This window comes from Mastomys coucha, unplaced genomic scaffold, assembly GCF_008632895.1.
Source record: "Mastomys coucha isolate ucsf_1 unplaced genomic scaffold, UCSF_Mcou_1 pScaffold14, whole genome shotgun sequence".
Classification (NCBI taxonomy): domain Eukaryota; kingdom Metazoa; phylum Chordata; class Mammalia; order Rodentia; family Muridae; genus Mastomys; species Mastomys coucha.
Window position 1 is genome coordinate 135,629,886 of NW_022196896.1, and position 19,939 is coordinate 135,649,824.

Here is a 19,939-nt window from a genome sequence, read left to right on the forward strand (position 1 = left end):
ATGGTTGTGAGTCACCATGTGGTTGCTGGGATTTGAACTCAGGACCTTCGGATGAGCAGTCAGTGTAGAGCTGAGTCTTGATGATATGTTTGTGCTTTATTGTTGCCTTTTAAACAGAGGGGAGGATGAGCAACTAACCTTAGTAGTGAGACTCCTGCCTCTGCATCAGTCGTGTGTGTGTGTGTGTGTGTGTGTGTGTGTGTGAATGTGTGTGTATTGTGTGAGTGTGTGTGTGCATGTGTGTATGTATATGTATAGTGTGTCAGGGGCAGCACAAGTGCACATATGTGTGTGTGAGTTGAGAGCAGATGTCTGTTTCTAGTGTTTCCCTCAGGTGCTATCTATTTTCTTTTGAGACAGGCTATCTCCTTGGCTTGAAGCTTGTCAAGTAGTTTGGCTTGATTGGCCTATGAGCCTTAGGGTCCTCCTGCCTCTGCCCCTCAAGGACTAGGATTAGAAATATACATTGTTGCACTTTGCTTTTTTTTTTTTTGGTTTTTCGAGACAGGGTTTCTCTGTGTAGCCCTGGCTGTCCTGGAACTCACTGTGTAGACCAGGCTGGCCTCGAACTCAGAAATCCGCCTGCCTCTGCCTCCCAAGCACTGAGATTAAAGGGGTGCACTACCACCGCCCGGCTTGCACTTAGCTTTTTAACATGGGTTTTGGGGATTGAATGCAGGGGCTCATGCTGGCATGGCAAGTACTTTATCAACTGCGCCATCTTCCAGGTGCCTGCATTGCTCTCTTAAAATATCTCTTCAGCTATTAAAACTCACAGTCAGGGTCTGATCACGGAAGTAGCAATTTGATTCACATCAGTCAGTAAGCATTTATTGACCATCAAGTATAGAATCAGTGCTGAGGATCCAAAAGTTGCTAAGACCACTCTTCAGTGGATAAGACAGCAGAAAAGCCAGCAATGCAGTACAGTCTTGATCACGTAAGGATGAACGACCCTGAGTCTGAAGCCAAGGCAGCAGAAGCAGCCCACACTGCACTGCTTTTCTTGACAGAGTATTTTTCAGAAAGTACATGATCAGTTAGCATTCTCATACCCATCTATTTCAGGAAACCAGGATAATTTCCACAAGTCATGTGATAATTACCAACATAATTTTAAGTGACTACATCTTAATTTATGTTAAGTTTAATGATTATCTTATCTTTATCTGTTCTGTATTGATTTTATAAGTTCTGATTCAATAATGATATCATCAGAGTGATGGCAATGTGGAATGCTATCAGGGTCTCTAAAGTTGGGGTGGGGGATCCACAAATTAGGAAGATATAGGGAGAGTTAGCAGCTCTTCTTTTTCTCCTTTAAATTGAATTTTGCCTTTAAAATGTCTTTAATAATTCAGTGTTTCATCAATTGAGACTGTATATTCAGAGAATTTATGAATAAATAAGTATGTGGGAATTAATATCTTTTAAGTGTACTGTCGCTGAAGTTGGAGACCAGCAGCATAGTAGCAATAACACTAGCCTGAAGATCAAGAAGGCTTGGGTACAATCCCAGTTCAACCACCAACTTGCTATATGAACATGTAAGAAAGGCTTTGGTCTCTGCACCCATAAAAAGCCTATTAAATAAGTGTCATTGAGAAGTTACTGTCTAGCTCCAGGATTCTAGAAATGCTTTCCATTTTGCTTTTCCTGTTAAATATTATTCTGGCATGGTCCAAAAGAGAGAGAATACTTTTTGTGAGTCTCACTCTGAGGCCTCCACTGTCTCAGAGCATGCGATGTAAACCAGGCTGACCTCAAACCTGTGGTTTGCCTTTGCCTCCCAACTGGTAGGATTACAGGAATGTACCAGCACAACAGATGGAGTATTTTAATTAGATGCAGGTGTCAGCTTATTTCGGGGTTCCTAGAATATTTCCAGAGAGTGATTTCTGGTATTTGACTCCATCCCTTATCCATGGTGCCACTGGCTGTAGATGTGATAGTATATATACCAGGATATTTGTTTAATATCTACTAAATGTAGACTTATTAACAGAGCATATGACATAGTAATATCCATGTGCAAAAAGATAAACCTAGACATAGCCACAGAGAGATGCATGGGAACACACTCAATGTGATTGATTTGATCAATTAACTTGCAGGAACCCAGAAAACTTCATGATCTGAGTTAGTAATAAAGAATATAATCAATACAACTTTAATAGGTAAAATACCTACATGGCTTTAAATGTGTCAGCTTTACTATCTACTTAGAAACCAAGATATTAGACAAGGATCCTTACCAAAATTTAGATATGACTAAAGTCCCAAGAAATTAATATACTCATATCTAGGTTTTTAGAGTCAAAGAAGTTTAAAGTCTACACACTTTACTTTTCGGGAATCACTTTCCAGTTTAAGATTTAATGCATAAAATCTTAGACTTTGGTTTCATGAATCATGATGAAGTAGACTGCTATTCTTTTCAAATAATTGCATTACATGGTTCTTCAAAAACATGTTCCTAATTTAGTTTTGTTTTCTAGTTTCAGTAGATAATTTGGAAGCTAGACATAGTTGCATGCACCTGTAATCTCAAATTAGAGGGAGGAAGAAATAGGAGGACCACTATGAAACCGGGCCAGGTTGAGCCTATCTCGGTCAATCAATCAGTAAATGACATTACTATGTCATCTATTCAAATGGTTATTTAGTATCTATTTCATACACTTTGTAAGAAACAATAACTTAGCTAGTTGTTGTAGCACATGCCTTTATTGCAGTAATCAGAATGCAAAGGCAGGCAGATCTGTGAGTTCTGGGCTTGCCTGGTTTACAAAGTGTGTTCCAGGACAGCCAGGGATACATAGTGAGACCTTGTCTCAGATTTTAAAAAGAAAGAAACAATGAGTTGAATAAGATTTAGAAAGGATAAAAATGTAGCACTTTTGCATTTCCTATATAATATTGTATAATATGTAACCACATCATACTTTTTATTGTTTTTTCAAGATAAAATATTAAATGGTAGCTAATGCTATTGCCACAAATCTTTAGCATCTAATGTAATTATTAAAACTCAGCTACTATGATTCACTTGTGAGAATAGGAGGATCTTATTTGGGGTATGTCCTGTATAATAAGTTCATATTTGTCTTCTAGGAAAAAGGAACAAACAAATATAATGGGGTATTCTAACTTCTATTGCAATCAAATAATAAAAACCTAGTTTGCAACAATTTGCTCATAGAAACAATAATGAATAGAAGAGTAAGGAGAAGTTCCCATTGTTCTCAAGGAAGGCAGAAATACACTTAATGTCATGGTTTGTTTTGTACAGCAATGGAGTGAAGAGGCAGAAGCAAATCCCACTTTACACTTAAGCCAGAATAAGCACAGGCCGTACTTTGTGACCTGGGATATAAAATGTACTCCTTTTGCTGGAACAGTCAGCCAGGGACAAATTTCACTCTGGCTTCCAATTGGTAAGCAATCCACAAGCTCAACTTCAAGGTTCTAACCTTTAGCTTTAAAACCGTTCCATGGAAATGAGGTAGCTATTACCCTGAGTTGCAGAGTGGGGGGAAGACAAGTGTGTGACACTTCCACGTGATCTCACCAGGGGATCAATGGCAGTGGCCCACCCTGCCCACACAACACAGTTAACAGACAAGGTGCACACATACTCATTCATGGGTTTGTGCTTCTCAGAAACTGGGCTCTCGTCCACCATGTAAATCCTTGACCCTTATTGTTTTGTACAGTGCCACTTCCTTTCTGTGTGCATGTTTGGCCCGTGTTCTGCCTTTGATATAGGTAATTCTCTTGGCTTTTATCAATGTTAAAACCAATTATTTATTCTTTGTGCACTTGCACACACACACGTGTGTGCATGTGTGTGTGTGTGTATGTGCCTGCCTGCATAAGTCTATGTGCAGCATGTGTACACAAGTGCTCTCCAAGACCACAGGGCATTAGATCTCCTGAACTAGAGAGGTACAGATGGTAGTGAGCCACCATCTGAGTGTTGATAGATAAACCCCAGTCCTCTGTAAGAGCAGTAAGTGCTCGCTCTTTTTCTCCCTCCCTCCCCCACTTTCATTTTTCAAGACAGAATTTCTCAGAGTAGCCCTGGATATCCTGTACTAGCTCTGTAGAACAGACTGGTTTCAAACTCAGAGATTCTCCTGCCTCTGCCTTTTGAGTGCCAAGATTAAAGACGTGTACCACCACCACCTAGCTTGCAGTAGGTGCTCTTAATGGCACAGCCTTCTCTCCAGCATCTCCGAACATTTTTTAAATATTAGGCAATGGCCAAGGCTTGAATAATTTTTTACTGGGCAGCTTGATATTTCCTGAGAGATAAACACTCACAGGCTTCACCTTCTATTCAAGAATTCTCCAGACCAGGAGCTTTAAAATTTTTATTTTCTTTTAGAGTTGAAGTCCACAGGAGAAAACTAAGTGCAGAGAATTCCCACACAACCCCCTGTTGTTGACATCCTTCATCACTGTAGTCAACAGGGAGTTTTCAGTCTTCAATTTACACATTGTCTCCTGGGATCTATGTACTCAAGTTCATCAAACTGTCTGTATGAAAAGTACATTTTATTTAATCCAACAACTGCATAAGTTAAGGCTATATTTTTTTATTTTGTTTCTATTGTTTCCCATTTCCCTAGTGAAGTTTTCATTTATTCAAACATGAACGACCTCCCTACACACTTTGTCTCAGTGTGCACAGTCAAATAGAACTGACACCAGGGTTTGTTCTCATACTGTATCACTCAACACCAAATGTCATGTGATGAGACTTAGTTAATGAGGTCAGGCTCTCCTCACCTGCTGGAATCTGCCTGAAGTTAAGTCTGCAAAGTTCTTACAGTGAGAGCTTAGGGGTCTGTGTCAGATTTGTCCAGAACCTCTGTTTGGGGAATTGTCCATTTCCGATTATATTCTAAGAAGACTTGAATACAAAATGCATCAAAACCATTTATATGCTTGCCTACATTCTCAAAGCCCTAAGTTTGATTCCTAACACTGCAAAAAGAAAGAAACATATTAATATAGACTGCCTAAATGTCTTTTAAAAAATACTTACTTGGTGATGTGTGGGTCATTGAAATACAGCCTTATTACAATAAAACCCAATGTCTAAAATTTGTTCTTATTTTGGGCTTGTACCACAGTAAGAGCCAAGATTTTAAACTCTATTAAATACAAAACAAACAAAAAGACTTTATATATTCATGTTCATTTAAGAAAATACTAGTAGTGAGTGATGTATTATTTTTAAGTATACAGCTAATATGTTTGGAGTTATTAAAATTTATATTGAGAAAAATGTATTTTCACTATTGCTATAGATGAGCATCTACATAAGACTGTTAAATTGATTGTTGTTTTATATCAAACAACTTTTATAATACTTATTTTTATTGTTATAATATTTTATAAATTTTAAGGAATATGACAAAAAAGATATTGTAGGTATTGAAGGGGGGGTCTATGGGAGGAGCAGTGGTAGAAAAGGGGAACAAGAATGTGATTCAATTGTATTTAATTAAAATATGTTTTTAAATGTTAACAAATTCAGATAAATTGAAATCATGTAACTTTTCTCATCATAATGCAATAAAAGTTAAAAAAAAGAGAAAAAGAAGAAAAAATACATTTATGATATTTGAAAAAATGTCATGGACTCTTTATATTTCATATATACATATATGTGTATAAATATATGTATGTATGAATTCATATGTATATGAATACATATATGTATTCATTTTCCCTTGAAATTTTTTATTTCATATAAAGAGTATATATATTTCATATATATACATATATGTATATAAATACATGCATATATGTATATATGTAGTTTTAAAAAATATTTATTTATTCACTTTATATCCCAATATTAATCTCCTCTCTTCTCCCCCTCATACAGATCTTCCCCCATTCCTCTCTCCATTCTTTTGAAAAGAGGGAGGAGGCCTACTCTGGGTACTGCCCCCCCCTCCTGGAACATCAAATCACTGAAGACTGCCTAAATTTCAAACACTATCTTAACCTGAAAAGCTATTTGAAAATATCAACATCTCTTTTCCCTTGAAATTTTGAGGGAAAAAGCCATGAAATCTCTATTACTGTTTTCCCTTGGTGTCTGTCTAGAGTACTATACATATCTGTAATCCATCTAACTTTCATTCATTTCTAAATGGGAAAGATAGTAATGTTAGAGACCCAAGATTCTGGGGAAATTCCCCTGGGTTATGACTCTCACCCCCTGCTTTGTCAACTCTTGGAATATCTTAAATGCAGTTTGTGTTCTATCTAACGTTAGACATCTTATTCAGACTTACAGATTCCAGTCTGCTAGTGGAAGATTATTCATCCAAGATGAGCCCCCAAACAAAGAGAGCCAAGCGGAGTCTTCTGTCTGGAGAAGAGACTGGAAACCTACCAGGCAACTACATGGTGCCTATTTACTCTGGACGGTGTGTGTACTTTCTCTCCCTGCATGTAATTATTATAAGTGAGGAGTTAATAGTAGCTCACATTTATCAAGGACTCACTATATATTGGTTTACAAAGGATGTAGGAAGCCTGGAGTCCACACTGAGAAAGATGGGCTCGTTGAAGTCAAGGCATTCCATTTTCAGATGCTTTTGTCATATATGTAGGATACATGGCAAAAGAGAGTGCTTAGGATATAACATATTTCTGGTCGGTTGACATGGAGAATAGAGCCATAGGTTTGAGTGATTAAATACTATTTATAGTCAATTCATATAAAGTAAAAGAGATTCAAAGCTGTAAAGTGTAAAGAAGGTAAGGATGTGAAAGCAAAGGGAGGAGAGTAAGAAAGGGCCCTAGAGGCACAAATGTGATCAAAATGTATACAATGTATAGTATATGTATACAGTGTCAACAACAAAAGTACCTTGCAGAATTAGTATACGCTGACGGTAATTTTTAAAGCTATGTATGTTAAAATCCCAAACTCTACAATGTTGGGGTGCTAGAGAGACCTACTCTGCAGCAGAGTCTTGTGTGGCATTAGGACATGTTTACACACATGGCAGCTTCGGGCTGTGTACTGCAGCAGAGTTCACACAGTTACATATCAGGTTTCAGACATCTAGTCTCTCTTTCATTGTACGTTGTCATTTTTTCTGGAAGAAATTCATAACTTCATCTTTTATTGTAAACACACTGAGTTGACTGGTGAAACTCCTCAGGCAGTTTCCTTAGCTTCTTTAAGTCTTGCTACCATGTATCTGATAGTGTTTACCTTGTGGGTTTTGTTTGGATGGAAGGAAGTGTCATTTAGGAAAGGTACCAGAACCACAAGAGGAACCATTACCCTTGTTATTCTTAATGTTAAAAGAAGGCACTTTCTTCAATAAAGAGACTCTGATTTACCAGGGCATTATTAAAGATCTATTTATTTATTTATTTATTTATTTATTTATTTATTTATTTATTTTGTTTTATGTGAATATTTTGCTTGCTTGTGTGTAAGTGTACCACCTTCATGGAGGTCAAGAGAGGGCAGTGGACCCCTAGAGGATTGGAGCTTCAGAAGGGTGTGAATCAGACACGTGGAAGCTGGGAACTGAACCAGGGCCCTCTGCAAGTGCTCTTAACCGCTGAGCCATCATACCAGGGTTATCTATGGGCATGGGAGCCCCTGCCTGGGCTCAATGAAACTGGGTAAACTTGTCATTGTCACGCTGTTCTTAAATTCTGCTCCATTGTTTCAGGCAAGTGCACATCAGTGGAATCAGAGATTCAGAAGAAGAAAGAATTAAAGAGGCTGCTGCTTACATAGCTCAGAGGACTCTCCTTGCGAGTGAGGAAGCAATCGCGGCCTCCAAGCAGTCCACAGCTTCCAAACGGTCCACAACCTCCAAACAGTCCATGTCCACCCTTCAACGAGAGGAAACATTTGAAAAAAAATCGAGGAACGTTGCAATTCGAGAAAAGGCAGAAGAGCTGTCGCTGAGGAAAACAGTAAGGAGCTAATTCCAAGCTACTTACAGGAATGGAAATGTGCTTCACAGGCTGTGTGTGAGCAATGTGTGAGCACATGTGTGAGCAATGTGTATAAATAGACTAGTTTGCTTCCAGGGCAGAACTATGTGGCGTCAGGAAGCAAAGCTAATGGGAGCAAGGAGAAAAGACATTAGAGTATGTAGGTCAAATAAAAGCAAACTTTGGAACCTCGAACTTCATGGAATTTCAGATCTGAAAGATTTAAGTATGTTTCTGAAGCCACTTTAGAAACCCACCCTAGGGACATTGCTCAAAATTAGGGTTTAAAATAGCCAAACACACGTTTAAAATCAGAAATTATTTTACCTGACTGTAAAAATAAGGATCAAAATGTAAAAATTAGCTCTGAGAATGAAGTAAGTTGATACTACTTGCGTAGCGCATAAAGTCACAGGTTGAATCCCCACCATGCCATAATCTAGGACATGACGGTGGGTGCCTGTAATCCTTGAGCCTAAGATGTAGAATTGACAATCAGAAGTGTAAAGTCATCCTCAAATATAAAATGAGTTTGAGGCCAGCCTAGACTACACAAGGATCTATCACAAAGCAAAAGTAAAATTTTGGCTTCTCCTTGTTATGTTAGTACGAGAAGGAAGTTTAACTTAGTAGTATTTTGAAAATGTTTGGTTGTTTGCTTGCTTTTCTAGTTAGAAGAGACCCAAGCATATCACGGAAAGCTAAACGAAGACCATCTCCTTCATGCTCCGGAGTTTATCATTAAACCTCGTTCTCACACAGTTTGGGAGAAGGAGAACGTGAAATTGCACTGCTCGGTAGCAGGCTGGCCAGAACCTCGTCTCACGTGGTATGTTTTCTTTGTGGAGGCTAGTAGAATTGATCGCCAACTTAAGTTTATGTCCAGAGAAAGCACGCTGGATTAGCACTATACATGTGCTTTCAGAAGAGGTAAAGTATCAAGACAGTTTTTTTGCATGGGAAGAACAAATGGTCCTCGCATACAGATTATCCATCTTAATACTTTATAATCCTAACAGTGGGAGAGTTGGTTAAGTGCTTGCCTGCTAACATGACAGCCTGGGCTTGGGTTCCCGCACCCCCGTAGGAAGCTGGGTGCTCCTGTAATCCCAGAGCTGAAGAGGTGGAGACAGGAAGAGCCCTGATCCTAGTGTAGACAGAGCATGAAGCTCCAGGGTCAGTGAAAGACATTATTTCAAAAATATGGTGGACAGTAATTGAAGAAGACACTTGCTGTTGACCTGGCTTTCACACGCGCGCGTGTGCACACACACACACACACACACACACCACACACACACACATACTTTTACACACATGCACAAGTGAATATGTATTCGTACACAAAAAACTAAAACTCAGAGACTGTCCATCTCTTTCCCTTTTGCCTCAAAAGTAAAAACAAAAGCAACAAGAGTAAAATGCCAAAAATGACTGTGAATTATGACGGCAAATAATTTATAACAAACAAAGATGAGAAATGCCAGGAAATGTTTCTAATAGTTCAACAAAAGTAGATTTAAAAAAATTCTTACAAATTTTGAAATATAAAGCAAATTAAAACTTCATTACTTTTGCCCCACCCTTCCTTATGACTGTAAAGCCACACTTTAAAGGAATCCTTCCCTTTACTTGACAGAGGGCATCATTCACTGAGACTCATTCTTTACACCAGTTCTCCCAGGAGGGAAAAGCCAGACGCTCCAGTGGAAGTCTCCTCTTTCATTTCAAAAGTGCCATCCAAAACAAAAGAACTGGGAGCAACTAAGAAAACAGTTCTTCAGTTTCCGATTGGGCTGGCAAGATGGCTTGGTGGGGAAGTCCTGTCCGTGATTCTGAGAGCAAGAGTTGTCTCTGAGAGAATAGAAATGTTGAGAATCAGTGTCCAGACACTGTCAGTTGGCTTTAGTGATAATAGGGCCAAACCCAGGGACACCCTACAATTTGGGGGCCACGTAACCAAAAGAAACACAAGACTAGTAAGTAGTCTGAAGTAGTTTTAAGGTTCTCTCAGAGAGAATCCCAGGATCTTAAACCCACTTCATTCCCAGGTAAACCCACCTCGGGAAACAGGTTCTTTATGGGGTTGGTGTCTTTTTTTGGACATGGTGCCTTTTTAAAGAAGCATCTGCTAGAATTCTAATTTATATCACAACATGGGTGCAAACTGTGTATTTTCACAGGCATCCTCTTCCTCACAGAGCAGGGAACTCATCATCAGGTGAGTCCCAGAGTGGTTGGTAATCACGTTATTGGCATCCAGGATTCTTTGGTGCCTGACCACAGTTTCCTGGCACTGACACCAAGTACCAATGTGAGAGAAATCTGGAGCCTGAGATGGGGGGCTAAGGGGATACATTTGTGAGGGTGCTTGGCACAGGCATGCTGCCTCATGGATAGCAGCAGCTAAGTCCTGGGCCGTGGCTTTCAGAAGCATGTGCACCAGGGGTCTGGTTCCCTGGTAGCCTTTTTCAAAGACAGTTTGGCTCCAAGTTTCCACTGGCTGCTGTTAGGTCATGGGAGTCTGAGGTCTAACAAATGTGAGCAGGCAGCAGATGTTCTCCTGGCCAATCTCATATTACCGGCCACATCTATTTCAGTGGAACTTAGAGGTTACCCAGAGAACGCTGCACAGCACAGCAGAAACGCAGCACTCGGCAAGGCCAGGTACAGAACATGTTAGCATTCCCAGATCGCACTGAAAGTAGAAAGTGTCCTACGTGGGTGTTCTTGTTCAGTAGAAAAGTTGTTTGCAGAGAACACCAATACACCAGGGTGGTAAAGCAAGCCATCATGGGGGAGATATTTCTATTGTCAACATGGAGGAGATATTTCTATTATGGGAAAAAATGAAATTTTAATGTTTAATAGGCCATTTTATACGATAGCATGTCTAACACCTATTGGTTTAAAGGTGGGAGACAGAATTTATGTTGTCTTATTTGCATTTATTCTGGAAGGCTGTGTTAGAACCTGAGGAGAATGATTGCCCCCAGTGGTGTGGGATAAAAGGCCACTATGATGTGCTGAGCACTCTTACATCCTCTGGCCATTAGAGTAGACAACTGCATCTCTACCTTGCTTCCCATGAAATGATAAGACATAGTGAATGAAGAAAACGAGTGTCTCTCAGTTGGCAGAGTGCTCGCCTAGCATGAGCCCTGGGTTCTATCCCCACAACTTCATGAACTGATCAAGGTGGCAAGTGCCTGTAAACCCACCCCACCACTCAGGAGATGGAAACAGGAGAACACAAAGTTCAAAGTCAACCTCAGTTATATAAAGAGTTCAAGGCCAGGCTGGGAGCCATGAGACCCTGTCTCAAAAAATGTTATTTGTAAAAAGGGAACATTGTTTTGGCTGTGGGCTTTTTTTTTTAAGCTAGATTTAACTGTATTTCCTCTTAGCTCTCTTAACCACTGAGCCAACTCTATAGTCCAAGATAGTTGGTTTTAAAGTGTGCAATAACTGCTTTTTTAAGTTGGATTCTCACCAGCATTCCCATTTGCCATGAGATTTAACGTGTGTGAGGTCATCTCAACTTGCATGGCATCATGACATGAAAAAAATCATAGGGCATATTTGTTTCACTGAATTTCACCAAAGAGCTCTCCCCACCATTCCTTACCATTAACATGAGCTCTGCTGCAAGGCAGACATTTGTCTATAAGGATGAAATGTGCGTAACACATTAAACAGACAAAGTAGAGTTCAAGAGTTAGAACAGTAGAGTGTTAGTTCAGAAGCACACATAGCCTCATTAGTTAGTGCTTCAGAAACTGCATGAGAAGGGAAGTGCTGTGTGTACAAAGGATTTAAGTCCCTGGGAAGCAATCCCAGGGTGCAGATTACTCTCCATAGCTGGCTGATGACTGGCTAATTTGGAATTCCACTTTCCAGAAACAACAAGCTGTGAAGTGTGGGGGTGGGGGTGGGGAGGCCAAACCCCTTCTTTCCCTTCTGACCTAATACTGAAGGCAGACAGTCTCAAGTGACCCAAACCCTGTAGAGGAGAACAAAAACACTTTCTGGCTTAGCTCTCTGTACGGCTTTAACCAGGAGTTTCTTTCTCGTACACTCTGAGGCCTATGGCATTTGACATTCGACAGACAAGCGTTGTGTATTTTAAACCAGTTTCCTTTGCCAGGGAAGAGCTGTGAATGTTTAGCTGGAAAAGCATAAAGGTGCTAATCTGGGTAGTGCCAGAGGGTGGGAACGTTGGCACAACGGAGGAGCTGCAAAATAGCGCTTTAACTCAAACTTTATAGAGATATGAACAGCATTGTTGATGGGAAGCCAAGCTGAGTGTCGCTCAGTCATTTGGTCAGGCAGCACATGACACAATGTTTAGTGTCACATTGATCCCCTTGCAACTGGGAAGAGCTACTGAAGCCTTCCAGGATGTGGAAACTGAACCAAATCCAACACCCAACCGCCACAGCCACAGCCACCACGACCACCGCAACTGCTGCCGCACAGCTGCTGCCACCACAACACCCAAGCAAGTAGGAGGTGCTCAGCTGAGCCTCAGTTGACCCAAGCTACCTAGTCAGAAAGCATACCCCTTTGCTCGTGAAAATGGGAGCGTTTGAGATAAGAGCTTATGTAGCTGTTTCTGACCACGTGTCTCTGTGGCTGAGAGCTCTGTATTGTGACAACTGTCTGAAGCCACTTCCAGGCTTTCGAGAAGCAGAAAGGCAGCAATGTGGTCTGAGTGGGGAGCAAATCATACAGCATGCCTGCCACCCAGCTATTGTCTACAACAATCCTCTTCATCTCAGGTCTGAGGGAAACTTACTCTTTTCATTGCACTCATTCAAAATCATCTGTAGCAGGAGGCTTGTATTTTCCAGAACTTGATTTCTTTAGTGAAAACAAAATTAAGCTATAATTTAACTATTTTATCATACAACAGTTCTATTCTATTCAATTTAATCAACACTGAGCATCTGCAATACACCAGTAACTCTCAGGAGTAGAAACAGAAGGGAATGTCAAAGGACTAGCCGCTTGGTAGGAGAGATGCAGACCCAACCATAGCTTTTAAAACTACATTCCTTCAGTGTGTGTAGATGTATGCATGGGTATGCATATGTGTGCATGTACAGGCCGTGGCATGTGTGGGGAAGTTAGAGAACAACTTGGAGTTGGTTCCTCTCCTTCTAACATGTAGGGAGGGCCTAGGGATCAAATTCTAGTCATCATCAGGTTTGTTGGCAAGCCTAAGCGCTGTCTCACTTCTCACTGCCCCTCAACAATAACAAAGATAAATGTCGTACTTAGGGAGTAACCAAGATTCAAAGAGATGAAAACAGTTCATAATTTGTACGAATTGTAAAGAGGAGTGTTGAAGACTTGGCATCTCACGAGAGTCTTGACAGCTGGATTACAGCTTAGATACGTGGGAAAGCAAGAACAATTGAGGAAAATTGCTGATTTCAACTTCATGTTTCTACATGAATTTGTACCAGAACATTCATATATGTGAACACATTGAGACATACACATATATCATGCACACGTGCACATAAAAAGAAGAAAAACGAACTATGTGACATATTAGGAATTATATTAGATTTCTATTTTTATATCAGAATACCTAAGGCTACCTACACAAAGGTAGATTTATTTAGCAGTTCTGAACAGCATGCCAACTCTTACGAGGTACTGCTTGGCAGTGCCACACCATGGCAAGTGGAATCACAGTAAGCGAGAATTGCCAGAGGGAAATACAACATTCTGATACAGAAAACAGAGAGGGCTTGCTCTTGTACAACAGCTCAGTATCTTGGAATTAATGAGACACAAGGCCCCCAAGATCCAAGAACCTCCCCAGTAAAGATTTCACTACCTCAGAATGCTACAACACTGCGGACCAACCTTCCAAAAGGTGAATCTTTGGAGGAAAAAGTTAGGGCAAAAGAGTTAACGGAAACCAGTATTTTTCTCTTCCTTTGTACCACTTTCCTCCTCCTGACCTTCTGGACGCCCATTTCAAAAGTCTAAAGAAATGAAAGACAGCCACATAAGAGAGCAACTAAAACATGAAAATGTCACATGACTCAGGAGCCAGGCAGTCCTGGTTCAAATCCCAGCTCTGCTGTGCCTGCCTTTGTGACTGGGTTGAGATCCTTGATCTCTCCATGTCCTAGTCATTAGGAAGTGAGGTTGAATACAGTCATTTGGTGGTTGTGAGGGTGGGATTTCCTGATGCTGTATACACAGAGCAGGGAACCCTTTGCCACCTGTGTTTATTAGTTATATTATTAGTTTTACCTGCACACAGGAGGTAGTTTATCTGAAAGGGAAGCAAGGGATTCCTTGCTGCTGCTGCTCCTGCCCCCTCTCTTTAAAGATTTATTTATTATATGTATAGCATACAGCTTTCTGCCTGCATGTACACCTGCAGGCCAGAAGAGGGCACCAGATCTCATTATAGATGGTTATGAGCCACCACCATGTGGTTGATAGTAATTGAACTCAGGACTTTTGGAAGAACAGATAGTGCTCTTAAACTCTGAGCCATCTCTCCAGTCCCTCCTCTCTTCTTTTTAAGAGTTTTTTAAAAAAGGGTTTGAGTAGATAAACCTCATATGGCACCATAGCACTGGCTATCGAGAAGTTCAGGTACCAATGAATGGAACTCCATGTCTCTCAGAGAAGGACCTTCTGCATGGCCTACCTTCTGTGAAGGCAGCAAGCTGCAACAGTCAGAAGTCTCCTGTCATGATCTGAAGTTATTATCCTCGGGCAAAAGTCCTTCTTACTATGACAAAACCCAAGTCGCTTGAGTATAAAGGTCTTTCTATATAATGACATTGTTCCTAAGAATAACATGCAGGAATGCCAGTAGGAGTGATATTGTGTTTTCCTCCCACAGTGAGAGCCCACAATAAAAATCCCAACACAAAGCTTTCATTGTATTTTACTATAGTCAGCTTGTTTTTTGTTTTTGAATATAATATTTATACAAGGAAATGTCTATTATATATAAAGGAAGAGTTTGAACAAGTTTATTTTGGACTGTTTATACCCATGTGTATACCAGCACCCTAATGGAGCCCAAGTATATTTCCTTCAAGCCGTGTGCCCACCTCAGGAAATCACCATTTTGACTTTGAACAATGTCAATGAGCCATTCTGTTTTCCGATTATTTATTTACTTATTTATTCATTTATTCACTTTACATCCTAATTTCAGCTTTCCTTCCTCTTCTTCCCCCCCTTGTTCCCTCCTCTTCTAGAGAAGGGGAAGCCTGCCCATAGGTTGCCACTGCTTCTTCTCCTCCTCCTCTTTTCTTCAAAAAATAAAAAAATAAAAGGTTTGAGTAGATAAGCCTCATGTGGCACCACAGCACTGGATGCGGAGAATGTGGGGACCCACCCTGGCAGGCTAAGTAGCAGCAGTACTACGCACACTCTCTCCCCCTGCAGCTAGACCAGGCAGCACAGCCAGGGGATGGGGATCCAAAGGCATGCAATGGAGTCAGAGACAGACCCAGCACCAATTGATAGGGGACCCACATGAAGACCAAGCGCACACCTGCTACAAATGTGTGGGAGACTTAGGTCCAGCCTGTGCATGTTCTTTGGTCGGTGGTTTAATATTTTCCTATTTTATATAAATAATCACTACCCTATTCACTGTTTCATAGCTGTAGCTTTTCATTACTGTATGTACATGAGATGCGTACATGTTGTGAGTGGTTCATATTTTCCATATAAACTTTAAGAACAGGAGAATACATTTTGAGAAGTTGTAGTGTTGGTGAGTTTAGTTAAGCTTGGGTAATTTGCATTTTTCTTTTTTCAATAGATGGAATTATTGCGCTTCACTTACAGGTGTATCTACAGGAACAATAAGTGTGTGTGTGTCTTTCTCCTCCCCCCCCACACACACATACAAATCATTCAATTAATTATTCTTTAATCTGTTCATCTTTCAGGTATAAGAACCAGGTGCCTATAAATGTCCATGCAAACCCGGGAAAGTACATCATTGAAAGTCGATATGGAATGCATACTCTTGAGATCAGCAAGTAAGAGCACACCAGTGTTTATGTATGTCACCACCAGACACTCCAAGAGCACACCAATGTGTGTGTGTGCATGTATGTGTGTGTCACCACCAGACACTCTAAGAACATATCTCTCTCTTTCTCTCTCTCTCTTCGTGTGTGTGTGTGTGTGTGTGACAACCAGACACTCCAAGAGCACACCAGTGTTTGTGTATGTCACCACTAGACACCCCAGTATGTGTGTGTGTGTGTGTGTGAGACAGAGAGAGAGAGAGAGAGAGAGAGAGAGAGAGAGAGAGAGAGAGAGAGAGAGAGAGAGAAAGAGAGAGAAGTGAGAGACCACCAGACACTCAAAGAGCACACCATAGTGTATATGCATCACCACTAGACACTCAGGAAGCATATTATCACTCAGGCCACAGACAAAATTATCTTTTTTTTTGGTCCCCATGCAGGCTTATCTAACGGTCTTTCATGTACATTTCTTTTCTTTTTTTTCCCCCACATTTTAAAGCTCACATGTGATGTTTATAGCAGCTTCATAATTTTCTTTTTTTATTGGTTATTTTATTTGTTTACATTTCAAAGGTTATTTCAAAGGTGTCCCGGTTTACTCTCCCCAAACCCCATATCTCCTCCCCTCCCCCTGCTTCTATGAGAGTGCTCCCCCACCCATCCACTCCCACCTCTCCACCCTGGCATTCCCCTACTACTCTGTGGCATTGAGCCTCCACAGGATCAAGGACCTCCCCCACAACCCCCCCATTGATGATAAGGTTCCTCCATGTGTATTCTTTGGTTGGTAGTTTAGGTGACACACATGATGTCTAAGTCTGCTGTGCACACACTACCTCCTGACTCAATCTCACACTTGAACTTCACAAAAGATGGTGAAATGAATGTGAGTTTTAATTTATCCCTCTATCTGTATGAGTATATCCTATAGAAATTATTAAGAAGATAATTGCTTAAGTAGGCATCTCTATGTCAGTGTATCATCATAGAATTCCAAGCCCGCAGCACCGTGTTCTTTTATTTTTAACCAACAAAAGGCATAGGGACTGGGATGGGTGTGGCTGAAGATGAATAGACTGGGAGAATGGTCTTCCCTGCAGATCACTAAGGGCCACTATGTGCTAAGTTTATCAATCTGTGTGGGTGAGTCAGGGACAACATTGGGACGTTTCAGGGTTAAGCAAAATTTGAAATGGAAACTCTGTTAAAATTTCCAAGTCCTAAAAAAATGCATAATGTTTCCTAAGATGGTTTGAAATGCAAACCTGATTATGTGGATGGAAACAGTAGACAAGCGCCCACAGTTTCAGTTCAGGCAAGCAGCATGTGCTAAGCTGAAAAGGGAAAGCTGACACCAGGCGTCCTCACAGCATTTGCACTCTTCTTCCGTAGAAGAGTTGGCTCAGTAGACACTGGGCTTCAAAGAGAACCCTAAGCTCTCTGATACTCACCAAACCCCAATCTGCAGTGAAATCACTTCTACTTAAGCAGCAGTAAGTCTCATGGTGGTTTCTAAAATTAAACAGCTCTGAGAAAGGCAATTGTATTTACGATCCTGGAGTCTAATGCCTTTCATTTCAGAAAGACAGTGTATCACAAATGAAACTAAGTAAACCTAGAGAAACAAGGAAGAACAGAACTAGAGTGATTAGAGAAAACAGTCCACTTGGAATCTCAGTCTAACCTCTGTGAGGGCGTTCTTCCAGCATCTATCTTTGTTAGACTTTCCTGTTCCTGTCCTACAAAGCAAAGGAATACCCAGAAGGTACTTGTGTTATGCCATGAGCTGGAACTCCAATTGGAGCCCAAACATCAGTAGAACAGATGAAGTTTCTTCTGCTTTGAAACTACAATATGGAATGTTATCAAAGACCAGCCTTGTGCTGTGGCTCAGGGAGGCTGTGGGAAACTGTCATGAGAAGTTGCTTCTTTCTCTCCCCTGTCATCCTGATGCTAGACCAAAGCCTCCTTCCTGGAGCAGGACAGCATGGAGCATATACACTCAGGGTCATTACTTGCTCCAACACTATATGCATGGCTGGGCATTTTTTCCTTCAGCAGTACAAAGCAGTTACTGGATGTAATTGATATCTTTAGTACTTTGTTAACCCCTTGGCATTTTAAATGAACCAAGGTTAGGATCACAGATATTTTCTTCCCACCCTACTGCAGTGTGAAAATCAGTAGATAACTTGGACTATATAGTGTACCAAGGGAACAGGGACAACCCCTTCATCAAGAGTCCTAAAGAGCCACGTGTGAGCCATTAATTTACGATCTGCTCTGTGAGCAAAGCATTCCTTGAGAAAACAGTCAACTGTTACAAGGACTCAACAGCACGGTCATTCATCTTCATGTGTTTTTGCAGGTGTGACTTTGAAGACACGGCTCAGTACCGGGCCTCGGCAATGAATGTCCAAGGAGAGGTCTCAGCATATGCCTCAGTTGTGGTAAAGAGTAGGTTTGCCTCTCCTTTATTCAAAGTGGATTTAAAACTCCTGCCCATGCTAAAGCTTCAGGCAATACAAAGTAGCTCACATGTCTCCTCTTGTCTTCTCTAGGATATAAGGGGGAATTGGATGAGTCTCTCCTCCGTGGTGGGGTTTCCATGCCTCTCAGCTGTAAGTTTAACATCACATTTACTAAGTGCCATCTTTATGCAAAGTGTACCACAGTAATGCTCAAATCCCAAACAATGTTCTGAATCCTTGAGTTTAAGGAGGCAACATGATTTTTAAAATAATAAAATAAATTCACAATACTTATGTATTATGCCATGATGGATATAATACCCACTACCCACCCATGGTTACCTTGCTGTTTTTAAATTCTTTGTTTGCTATTCTGTTTCCAAGGTTAATTGTTTTGTTCTTTATATTTTAAAATTAGCCTGTTTATATTTGTTAAACTGATCATATGCTCAGACAGTCAAGCCCACACTTATTTTCTACACATTAAATAATAAACAGTGAGTGTAGGAAACTATACTTTTTGTTACTTTATCAAGCTCTTATACCTACCACCCTTCTCCATCCCAATCTCTTCCAACCCCAACAGTAGGTAGGAGAAAAAGAAGGTTAGAGGAGAAGGGAGGGTTATAGATCTCTTTATTCTACTGCCTGCTGATTAGGGGCATCAAGTTCCTTGGGGCAAGTTCAATCTTAGTTGTTAGGATATCTCCAACCAGCAGCAGCAGCCGGGGTGTGGGGTGTGGGGTAGGAGGCTGAGGGGGTGGGGTGTGGGGAGGTGGAGGCCAGCAGCAGGGGTGCAGCCTCTCAAGGCTCTGGCTTTTTTATACTCTCTAAAATGTCCCCAGAATTCTAAACATAAACCATACTCAGCTGGCAGAATCACTCCCTTGCCAGGGCATGAGACAAAGCAGCTGTAGATGATCCAAAGCAGTCTTATATCCTACACCTGGGACTAAAACAAATGCATATTTGCATAACGTAACTGGGTTTTTCAAATTTTCTATTAAACTAATAAAATTTATTTTAAAATATATAACTCAGTATTGACATATTTTAAGTCATCAAAATAATTTATAATAGTTAAATGCCTCTTAAATATACATGATATCTTCTGAAGCTAAAGGTAATATGCACTCAACCAGTTTTTAAAATATATTTGGAACATTATACATGATAGAAATAGAAAAAAAATCTCTTATGAAGTCCTCTTTGAAAGGAAATTGTGACAAGTTCCTGATTAGACAGAAACCGTTCCATCTCCAAGGGAGAATACTCATAGAATACTCATGTGGCTTCATAGAATGAATTGGGTAGTGTTTCTTCTGTTTCTATTTTGTGGAATAGTTTGCAGAGTATTGATATTAGGTCTTCTTTGAAGGTCTGATAGAATTCTGCACTAAAACCATCTGGTCCTAGGCTTTTTTTTTTTTTTTTTTTTTTTTT

At 40.5% G+C, this 19,939-nt stretch overlaps 1 protein-coding gene across 3 annotated transcripts in view; it reads left to right on the forward strand.

The window, feature by feature from the left end:
- The window catches only part of Myom1 (myomesin 1), a 117,127-nt gene that overhangs the window by 11,294 nt on the left and 85,894 nt on the right, over positions 1–19,939 (forward strand). For all 3 annotated transcript variants that reach the window (XM_031368719.1, XM_031368717.1, XM_031368718.1), the window contains exons 3-8: positions 6,312–6,452; positions 7,722–7,971; positions 8,664–8,821; positions 15,939–16,031; positions 18,394–18,482; positions 18,587–18,646. In XM_031368719.1, the coding sequence (XP_031224579.1) occupies positions 6,312–6,452; positions 7,722–7,971; positions 8,664–8,821; positions 15,939–16,031; positions 18,394–18,482; positions 18,587–18,646 (791 nt within the window). The remainder of the gene's footprint in view (positions 1–6,311; positions 6,453–7,721; positions 7,972–8,663; positions 8,822–15,938; positions 16,032–18,393; positions 18,483–18,586; positions 18,647–19,939) is intronic.